Source organism: Penaeus vannamei, chromosome 2 (genome assembly GCF_042767895.1).
Source record: "Penaeus vannamei isolate JL-2024 chromosome 2, ASM4276789v1, whole genome shotgun sequence".
Classification (NCBI taxonomy): domain Eukaryota; kingdom Metazoa; phylum Arthropoda; class Malacostraca; order Decapoda; family Penaeidae; genus Penaeus; species Penaeus vannamei.
The window spans coordinates 44,165,811-44,177,072 of NC_091550.1; the positions used below are offsets into that span (position 1 = coordinate 44,165,811).

The following is an 11,262-nucleotide window of genomic DNA, read 5'->3' on the forward strand; positions in this document are numbered from 1 at the left end:
GTAGAGAGAGAGAGAGAGAGAGAGAGAGAGAGAGAGAGAGAGAGATCAGTAGGAGAGAAGAAAAATAGGAGAGGAGGGAAGGAGAAAGAAGAAAGCAAGATAGAAAAACGGGCTAAAGAGAGAAAGATGGTGGGGAGAAAGAGAGAGGAGGGAGAGGTTGTAGAGAGAGAAAGTGAGAGTGGCAGTCAGGACAAAGTTTAATTACTTGCCTCCTTTCAGAGGATGAGTTTGTGAAAAGGACCGCACACCTCAACTTCCATCACTGACAAATCGGAGACGAAACACACTGGTCATCCGTGTTGATAAGGTTAACAAAGTCCCCACTAAATAAGTGTGCTGATCAGCTTGCAACTCCACTTGCTATGTTCTTTCAAAACTGTCTCTAACAGCAAAAGTGGCCATTTGGCCCATCTCACTACTCTCGGTCACGGGCAAAATCTACGACCAATCTTTTCGTCAACAAAATGAAGTTTATCTGATAGCAACCATCTACCTAGCAACAAGCAGTTTAGTTTTGTATAGAAGAGTTCAGCCTTCGACCTGCTGTTACAACTAGCCAAATTTTGAACAAATTCCTTGATGCTGGCAAATAAACGCGCCATTGCCCTGGACAGTTCTGGTGCCTTTGACAGAGTATGGCACAAAGGGATTATCTCCAAATTAAAACGTTTTAGCATTGATGGTGACCTGCTGAAGCTGACTGAATATTATCTACGAGGAAGAATATTTTAAGTTATGGTAAACATTTACACTTCAGGTGAATACCCATCAGTGCAAGTGTACCCCAGGGCAGTGTCATTGGGTCGCTCTTATCGGTTGCCTATTTCAATAACATTCTACATCTGATTCCAGAAGCCCATGCATATGCTGACGAGTGCACGTTATCATTTACATGTGAAAAGCATGAACGCACAGCCTCTGTTGAGCATGTAGATGATATGTTATCACTCATCACCTCATGGGGCCGACGATGGCAGTTTACAGATGAATCCGAGAGACAGAGAGAAGAGGGAGTGATAGAGAGAGAGAGAAGCGAAAGAGAAAGAGAGAGGGGGAGGGGAGAGAAGTAGAGAGAGAGAGAAAAGGGAGGGGGAGAGAGAGGGGTGGGGGACAGAAGGAGAGAGGGGGAGGGGAGAGAAGGAAAGAGTGAGAGAGAAGGGGGGGAGGAGAGGATAAGAGAGAAGAGAGGAGAGGAGGGAAGGGAGAGAAAGAGAGGGAGGGAAGAGGGATGGAGGGGAGAGCAGTATGCGAAAGAGAAAAAAGAAAAAAGAGAACGAGAGGGAAAGAAGAGGAGAGAAAGAAAGAAAGAGAGAGAGAGGGAGTAAGAAAGGGAGTAAGAGAGAGAAATGAGAGAGAGAGAGAGGAAAGGGAGAGAGGGAAGAAATATAGGGGAGAAAAATAGGGAAGGGGATAAAATACATGGGAGATTAGATAAATAGGAGGGGATATGAGGAAAGAAAGGGGAGAGAACAAAAAAAGAAGGGAAGGGAAATAAAATGGGGGAAGAGAAGGTCGAGAGGAGGAGAGGGTAGGGCAGGGCAGGGGAGAAGAGAAGAGAGAAAAGGGAAAAGAGAGGAGAGGAGAGGAGAAAAGAGAAGAGAGAAACGAAACAGAAAAGAGGAAAAGGTAGAGAGAATATTGAAGAGAGAAGGGAGAATCGTTGAGAAGAGAGAAGCCTTGAGAAAAGATAAGAAGACAAAGACAAAGATAAATACAATGATAAAGTATGTCGGAGTAGTGAAGAAAAAGAGGCAGCCTTGAGAAAAGTCAGCATAATTTTTAGTGGGTAGACTTGCGGTGTCATATGTGCAATATTCCTTTTTTTCAGTTCTCTGCGATTACATTTATACCCCCACCAAACCCATGCTTGTTGTCGTCGTGCAGGGGGGAGGGGGAATCACCCCAGTCTTGGACCTCAGCCCTCGCCTCAACTAATTTTGCATGGTCGCTTCTCTTTCATCCCCTCCCTCTTTCCACATCCTAGTGTAAAATTCGTGTCCAAAGGATTGAAGACTGGCTCTGTTAGTCCTGAAAGCATTCGTACTGTTTGCTATTTCATCTTTACCATACAAACAGCGCTCTAACTTTGATTTTACTCGAATTGTTAACTCATTTGTAACCCTTTTGCCAAAATATTTTATCATAATTCTGTATGACATTTTCTTACCTAGGGGCTTTGCCCCCAAGCCTTGCCCTATTGCTATATTTTGTATATGCCGCTAATGGCCGTAAATGTTGATACGGCAGAAAATTTTCAATAAATTAACTTTGATGACATCCAATTAGTTTGTACGAGAACTGGGTACTGGGTCGTGGAGACGCCTGTCGGGAAGGGTTACTACCTAACTGGTGTAATATCAGAATTTCTGGCAAAATCTAGTCTACACAATCAACCATTTTCACGGTTTGCAATGTGCAGTGTCAATTTATTTTTTCTACAAGAAATTGCATATGGCCATTACCTGTCCATAATATTGATGCAACTTTCAATGCAGAATCTATAACCTAATGTTGGAGTTAGTACACAGAGTAAGGTTAAGAAACCATTTCCAATTATGATTATAAAAAATATAATTATTGAGCCACTAGACAGTTTGAAGAATGACAAAACACAGTAAGCAATTTCTTAGGTTTCTGTTTAACAGCCCAATAGTTTTGGGGAGTTTGATCAAGTTCTAAGCATTTGAGGGAGAATATTCTCAACTACAAAGAGTACAGAGGTATATGTATATTAGCGAGCATGAGTTCAAGGCTTTGCAAACACAACAAACTGGTTTCAGGGAAAATGTGAAGAAAGGATAGAAAGAAGGGATGTACTTCTCAAATCACCCAGTTCACTTTGACCGAAAAAAAGAACAGGCACAGCAAATGAAAATCCAAATACTTATCTTACTTTAATTTCTTAAATGTTACAAGGCTCGATACAAATCCTGCGTAATCGACCAGTCACTTGACTGAAATTAGCATTTTCCTTTTCATTTAATACAAGAAAAAACAGGGTGGAGAGATACAAGTCCTTTTATGCATTATCAAAGAGATAATCTTTTATATACACAAAATAACGATGAAGTATCAAACAGAACAGCAAGAACAAGAGACAAGTCACTGCCAAGACAAAACAGGGAACCTAAGGTCTAGCTTGTCTTTGGGCAGCACAGAGACAGACGGAGAAAGAGAGAGAGAGAGAGAGAGAGGACATTATATAATGGAGAGGATTTTTATTTTATTTTTTTTTTCTCTCGGAGAGTTCACGGGCCACTGCAGCCAGGACAACAACCGGAATCTGTGAACACTACTCCTGTGGCGCAGCCTACTGGCCGAGACGCATCATCTGTCTAATCTGACTTCTCCTCCGTCTTTTCTTCCTCTTTATCTTCTACTTTTACAGGTTCCTCTTCTTCATCTTTGACCTCTTTGATCTTAGCCTCTTCCTTTTCCTCCTCATTCTCTGTTACTGCAGGCTTCTTTTCAGCTGGAAAACAAAATCATTTCATCAGAAATCATTAAAACAGCTGACAAGTGCACACATATTTGAGAATAATGGGCTTAAGGTCAAAGCATGTATACTTCTGCAAAACGGTAATAGATACAAAATATTCATAATAATAATAATAATAATAATAAACTAGTTAGTTCACACCCTGAAAGAAAAAAAAATCTACATTAGGATCAGTATCAGTATTCTCTAACAAAAATGCATGCCATCAAATTGAGATACAGTCACACTCCTGAACATCAGTGTTCAAGTCTAAAATTTATTAGAATAATATACAGTTACGGGTTAGGTCTTCAATGTCAAGTTCCATTGGTGGTGCTCCTGAAAAAATTAGGGAGAAAATCCATGCAGAACACACGATGTTGGATAAATCTTTGTTAAATCAGCTACAGTTTTCTTCTAGGATTCAAATCCACACAACTTTTGCGGTTATTAGGTCTCTCAGATACGACGTACCCTACTTCCCCTTGCCCTTCTGTTTCTTGGCCTGTTTACTTGGCTGCCCACCAGGAGCAGGTGCTTGTGTTGGGGCAGGGGCAGGGGCAGGGGCTGGTGCTTGGGTTGGAGCAGGTGCAGGTGCAGGGGCAGGAGTTTGGCTTGGGGTAGGGGCTGCAGCAGGGGTAGGTGCTGGGACTGGTGCAGCAACAGGTACTGGTGCTTTAGCTTGGGCAGGAGCAGGTGCTTGGGGTGGAACTGGAGCAGCAGCAGCAGGAGCTGGAGCAGGTACTTGGGCTGGTGCTTGGGCTGGTGCCTGGGTGGGGGCGGGGGCAGGGGCAGGAACCTTTGCTGGGGCTGGGGCTGGGGCAGGAGCAGGGGCTGCAGCTGGTGCCTGGGCAGGGGCAGGAGCAGGGGCTGCAGCTGGTGCCTGGGCAGGGGCAGGAGCAGGGGCTGCAGCTGGTGCCTGAGCAGGGGCAGGAACCTTTGCTGGGGCTGGGACAGGTGCCTGGGCAGGGGCAGGAACCTTTGCTGGGACTGGGGCAGGTGCCTGGGCAGGGGCTGGGGCTGGGGCTGGGGCAGGAACCTTTGCTGGGGCTGGGGCTGGGGCAGGAGCAGGAACCTTTACTGCAGCTGGGGCAGGGGCAGGTGCTTCCTTCTTGGGCTCTTCCTTAGCAGGGGCAGGGGCTTCCTTCTTGGGTTCCTCCTTGGCAGGGGCAGGGGCTTCCTTCTTGGGTTCCTCCTTTGCAGGGGCAGGGGCTTCCTTCTTGGGTTCCTCCTTGGCAGGGGCAGGGGCAGGGGCTTCCTTCTTGGGTTCCTCCTTGGCAGGGGCAGGGGCAGGGGCTTCCTTCTTGGGTTCCTCCTTGGCAGGGGCAGGGGCAGGGGCTTCCTTCTTGGGTTCCTCCTTGGCAGGGGCAGGGGCAGGGGCTTCCTTCTTGGGTTCCTCCTTGGCAGGGGCAGGGGCTTCCTTCTTGGGTTCCTCCTTGGCAGGGGCAGGGGCTTCCTTCTTGGGTTCCTCCTTGGCAGGGGCAGGGGCTTCCTTCTTGGGTTCCTCCTTGGCAGGGGCAGGGGCTTCCTTCTTGGGTTCCTCCTTGGCAGGGGCAGGGGCTTCCTTCTTGGGTTCCTCCTTGGCAGGGGCAGGGGCTTCCTTCTTGGGTTCCTCCTTTGCAGGGGCCGGGGCTTCCTTCTTGGGTTCCTCCTTTGCAGGGGCAGGGGCTTCCTTCTTGGGTTCCTCCTTTGCAGGGGAAGGGGCAGGGGCTTCCTTCTTGGGTTCCTCCTTGGCAGGGGCAGGGGCAGGGGCTTCCTTCTTGGGTTCCTCCTTGGCAGGGGCAGGGGCTTCCTTCTTGGTTTCCTCCTTGGCAGGGGCAGGGGCTTCCTTCTTGGGTTCCTCCTTTGCAGGGGCAGGGGCTTCCTTCTTGGGTTCCTCCTTGGCAGGGGCAGGGGCTTCCTTCTTGGGTTCCTCCTTGGCAGGGGCAGGGGCTTCCTTCTTGGGTTCCTCCTTGGCAGGGGCAGGGGCTTCCTTCTTGGGTTCCTCCTTGGCAGGGGCAGGGGCTTCCTTCTTGGGTTCCTCCTTGGCAGGGGCAGGGGCTTCCTTCTTGGGTTCCTCCTTGGCAGGGGCAGGGGCTTCCTTCTTGGGTTCCTCCTTTGCAGGGGCAGGGGCTCCCTTCTTGGTTTCCTCCTTTGCAGGGGCAGGGGCAGATGCCTCTTCCTTGGCAGGGGCACCCTTCTTTTTGGGCTCTCCCTTTGCACCCTTTTTCTTCTGCTGTTCTTTAGGGGCCTGTTTTTCAGGAGCTTCTTCTTTCTTTTCTTCCTTAGCAGGTGCAGCAGCAGGAATCTCAACCTTCTCTTTGGCAGGTGCAGCATCCTTCTCCTCTTTAGCTGGGGCTTCTACCTTGTCTTCTTTGGCGGGAGCTGGCTCAACCTCAATCAACTCAGGCACATCATCATCTGCCTCTTTACTCTCACCAGCAACAACTGCAGATTTTTTTGTGTCTGCAGTTGCAAAATATAAGATGGGGTTTATGGAAATCATAGATGATAATTCAAAACACCAACAAGGCCACTCTCAGTCTCCAGTTATACAATTTTTCTGTTCTATGCACTATGCCATGCCATCTTGATTGCCAGAGCAAATGGGATAACTTTACTCTTTGATGTATCACTACTATAAACACAAAAATATTGCATATACAATCTCACACTTTAGCAGTAGTTGCTAATTAGTGAGTATGTGTGCGTGTGTGTGTATGCATTGCTTTACATAAACTAATCCCAGGTACTTTAAAGGCAAACATTTTTTTAGTCTTCCTCTCTCTGGATCAATACCACTTACACAACTCTCATGATAAATGATTGTAATAAATTAACTCTAGGTTAGGCAGTTCTATTATAAACACTGCCCAATACATGGGGACATTGAATGAAAGGTCTTTTGGGTGTAATAAACTTCTAAATCCAACTCAATACAGCTCTTACATCTCTCTAAGTCCTAGATATAAGTACTCTAGAGAGGATTTGCAGAATATGCAAATATACAGTTTTCAGCATTGCACTTTGGCATGCAAATATGCTCTTCATTTTTCAGTCTTTATAATGAGCTGAGTGATCACACAAGTATGGCTCTACACATACCTAAATGACCCAAGACGTGCAAAATGTTTCGCAAACAAAAATGTAATATTTTCAAACATTTCTGCTGTAAATTTCTTGAAATCTCAAAGGTCGTGAAGTTCACATTTGGAGATTTTTTTTTTAAATGGGAAACTAGTCAGTGAATAAAAACAAGCCTGTCTTGGTCTCTTGTGCAGCGTTAAGAACTCCTCGTCCAACTAGGTGGACAAGTTTGACATGATACTTTGACTGTTCAGAACCTCTACTTTAATGTCCTGGACAAGTTGTCCATCTCTTCCATATCGCCCTTCTTCACGGCCGTTCATGCAGGACAAAATGACATTACAATAGCATTTGTATGTAAACAATGACAGTTGTAGGCAGACAGATATAGGTAGGCAATTTTATGGCTGTTTATTGTTGTAATCAAAGGGTATTTTTATTTTTCAGTTGTTACCTATGCATCATAGTTACAAAACCTATGTAGTGTGTAAAATATTATAAACACAAAAAGTTGTATGAAGGTTGGTCTCGTATGTGAAATATTATAACCTTTCTGAAAATAATCTAATTTTTTTATCATATCTAATAGCTATATCATGGTTGCCAATTTTCTAAGGTAAGATGAAAAATCATTATCAAATGTGGCTGCTACCACCTTTAAAGTTGCCGGGAGGGGGGGGGGGTCCTCAAATTTTGAGGGAGATTCAAAGACCTGAGACGCCTTGAACTCAAAATCGGCAATTCAACTTTTTTTTTTTTTTTTTTTTTTTTGGGGGGGGGGGGGTCCTTCAACCATGTGAAATGTTGCACCTGGCCTATTTGCATATTATGAAGACGAAGTATTTGCCTGAATTTTCAACATCAGTGTTCTCTATTAATTAATCCATTCACCTCAGGTAAAGTGTGGCAAGTGGACATTATCGCAGGAGAGAGAGAGGGAGAGAAGAGAGAAGAAGAGAGAAGAGAGAAGAGAGAAGAAGAGAGAGAAAGAGAGAGAAAGAGAGAAAGAGAGACCCAAAATTTAAAGCAAGCTTGACCACAATCATTGCAACAGTCCATCACCCATTGTGGGTGATTATTTCACCATGATAGGCTGTGATCTGGCATCTGGCATGAGTGGCTTAAAGCATCGTCATTAAGGTTATCAGTCCCTTGAAGTACAAAAGAGTACAGATTATAACCAAGTAATAGCAGGGCCTTCACCCTCAGCTGCTGGACATCTCTACCCGGCCAATATAAGTGTATAAAGGATACCATTTCCACAACAATCAGCACCTGAATCGGACACGCTATATAGCCAGTTTTACACATAGCACAGTGAACAAACAAAACATCCAGGGGATTGTGTGCAGTTCCCTGTAACTAACTATTTACCAGAAATAGCTAAGATGACTAAAAACCAACTAGGATCACATGAATTTGGTGAATATGCTTTGCATTTCTAAACTATACTTTCACCTATATAATGGATCATATATAGGGGGTATAGCTAAGTGGTAGAGCACTATTTTTCCAGTCACATGGTCCTGCATTATCATTCAATCAGCCCACTTCAGTCGACTCAAAAGCAAGTTCTCATTCTTGAAAAGGCCTTTTATCATATCAGAATGTTATTCTATCAAGGTCATTTTATAACTTATACTACTATAATAGTATTATAAAATATAGTATTCTTTAATCCTGAATTACTGAATCCCATGAGCATAATAATATCCAAAGTTGGCATTAAAGGCATTTAAGAAAATGATTATTACCTTAGCCATGGGTTCAAACATTGCCAACCACTGATATAAAATGTCTAATGTAGCAATTCATTTAGTCGTCATTACTAACTGCCAAGAGCACTTACATTCAAAGCAGTTTGTCTAGGCAGTTCATAACCAAAGTATAGAGAAAATTTATTCAAATAAAAATAATCAACCTAAATATTTTCTACTCACCTGTCTCTGTCTTGCTAGCTGCTTCAAAGTCTTCAACAAGCTCTGGGACATCATCGTCATCGTCATCAGCTCCTCCAGAAGGTACACTACCTGCTGAAACAGTTATTTGCATTGAAATAAAAACACACAAATCAAATATGTTCAAGTCAATAAAAACAAAACAGGTTTGAGCATGCATTTACACATTTTAATCATTTAGACAATTCTAGAGATTCTTTAAGATAATAAACCGTTGAGATTCCTAATGACAACATTCATTCATTTTATAAACACATTTCCACGAGAGAAACAAAACCAAAAATACTTACAAGCATTGACGGATGAGGCAAGTCGCTTGAGCTGGTTGAAGCCTTCTGCACCCAAGTGGTTTAAGATGCCTGGGAGCATTTCTGTGATCTGTTTGTTGTCTGCATGGCCAGACACAGCAAAGGTATTGGCATTTAGGGAGGCCTGGACCTTGGGGTTGTTGAAATGAATGACTGTTCCATCGTCCTTGATCATGTTTACCTGGAAAGGATTTTAAGAACTGAGAAAAAAGGAATAGCACAAAAGAAAATTGGAAAAAGATTGAGGAAAAAGAAACTACATTCTAAATAAAAATTTTACTAAGTATAAAGTTAATACTTTTTAATGCAAATAATTAGTTTTTTCTTGTTTTTTTGTTTAGATTTTTTCTTCAAATAAATTTAAATATTTCCAACAAATCTCTCACTCACAGACTATTTCTTGATAATAAAAAAGTACAAGACATACCTCCTCAATACCAGAAATGTTATTAACTGTGAGCTTCTTGAGGGAGCTCTGTAATTTCTTGTCATCAGTGGCAGAGGAGCGGTGTACGATCTTCTTCTTCCTTCGTACACTACCCTTACCCCCAATGCGCACCTGCTGCTGCATCCTTGCTAGCTTTTCCCGATTCATTTTGGCCTAAAATATAAAGAGAAGGGTTAGCTTGGCACACTATTAGATTTTAAAATTTCAATTTCATTACTTCACTTGCAAGACTGAAGAAGTCATTAAAATCAATAGAAAAGTAATAAATAGTGAATTTTCATAAATATCTAAATATTTTGCATTGCTCTAACCAACAGACACCTGAAAAACATGTTTACATAAACTGCCCCCCCCACTTTTATTACTTTTTTTCTTGAAATATACAACTCTACATGCATTTATACAATAGTCAATTAAACAAATAGTAATGGGCATTTCCCCAAACCAAACTAAACCAGACGTAGTGCACAATTAGCCACTTGCACACAAAAAAAAATTGAAGTCTTTAACCCTAGTTTTGATGGGCTTGGTATCTTAATTACCAAGCATTTAAGGCTTAATTCATGACAAGAATGGAAGTGGACTATCAAATAAGGGGTTAATAGGCTTACATGTCCTTATGTGTCATATCTATATGCTTACTAGGTTTGTTTGATTTCTATAATAATGTAATTTTTTACATTAGGGATGCTACTCAGAGAAAGTCCCCAAACTTCACAAAAGAAAATTTATTCAACAATCTATGTTGCCATGACTGGGTACGACCTTTGGGCCCTGCCCGAGAGGAGGGTAGCATCACCTTCACCTCATTAAACGCAGATAGATAGAGCTGAAACTTGGACAAACTAGGTGGACTTAGGCTCTGAGCAGTGCTTTCCACCATATTTTTTCTTTAGCATTACAGTTTGAGTCTGCAGATCATTTCTTGTACTAACAACAGCAACTTTTTGTTTTCTAATGTCATTTTCAATTGACCATGGCTCAGTTGGCGCATACCTTGAAGGTATAATAATAACAACAGTTGTCACTGACATTAGAAGATATAGGATGACCTATCACTATAATAAACTATTACCACCTATGTTCCTGATTCATCATAGCTGCAAATACTACCTCTTCTGCTTGACATACTTAAAATTTTACCAGTTCAAAGAATAAAAATAATAAAGAAAACTGTCCATTCATGAGAATGATTCTTTTTTTTAATACCTGTAACAAATTCTTCATTTCAGTACAACGAAACCATATTAAATCTTGAAGTTTCTCAATTCTCTTCCCCTATATTACTAACTTATCTAATATTGCATAATCAAAATATAGGGTTTCGTTTACACAAGGAAAGCTTCAACTCAAACATATAAACAAACAATCTCTATCCTATACGACCAAAATATTTGCTGTATGGCAAATTCTATGTCACAATTTCAACAATCAAAGGTGCTTTAACTGGAGATGCCTTTTAAGCACTGCCTGCAAGAAGGCATCATCCACCACCAACATTATCTTCACCTCGGTATGATGTGCAAGTTAGATCCAAGATTCGGGAGTACCAGGTAAACTTAGGCTGTGAACTACACTTTCTATGACCTTTTGAATTTGTGGCATAGTCACTTAATTCTGCTTATTTTCTCTTTAATTAGCCCTAGCTTAGTGTCAATACTGTAAAGATAAACTGTCACAAGACATCCCTCCTTAACCCTGACCCTCTACCACTTATTTTATTTCACTTGCCAGAGTCCCTTCAAAGCCTCAGTAAAAGTTACCGAGAGTGACGCAAAGAGATAAAAGGGAAATGGACATCCTCCTCTTACAGAGTATAAGAAATAAGAGTAAAAAACAACAAGTACAGCTGCAGCAGCCTCATATTTACCGTGAAATAATAATAATATTTGCTACACATCTAGCTTAGAGACAGTCCACAACACCCTCATACAGCCAGTTCTTAATGTTCATTGTCTAAAAATTGGCATGAAGGGTTCATAAAAACTAAGTAGAAACTAAATA

The 11,262-nt window shown here is 42.3% G+C and overlaps 1 protein-coding gene across 2 annotated transcripts in view; it reads right to left on the reverse strand.

The window, feature by feature from the left end:
• Positions 1-2,881: 2,881 nt before the first annotated feature.
• Positions 2,882-11,262, reverse strand: part of LOC113824335 (cell surface glycoprotein 1) — a 10,857-nt gene continuing 2,476 nt past the window's right edge. The window contains exons 2-6 of one of the 2 annotated variants that reach the window (XM_070133405.1): positions 9,238-9,411; positions 8,793-8,991; positions 8,485-8,574; positions 3,953-5,923; positions 2,882-3,472 (exon numbers count right to left, since the gene is read on the reverse strand). In XM_070133405.1, the coding sequence (XP_069989506.1) occupies positions 3,954-5,923; positions 8,485-8,574; positions 8,793-8,991; positions 9,238-9,411 (2,433 nt within the window). In that variant the 3' untranslated portion in view covers positions 2,882-3,472; position 3,953. Of the gene's footprint in view, positions 3,473-3,952; positions 5,924-8,484; positions 8,578-8,792; positions 8,992-9,237; positions 9,412-11,262 lie in introns of both variants that reach the window. The other variant, XM_070133399.1, reaches the window with a different exon arrangement.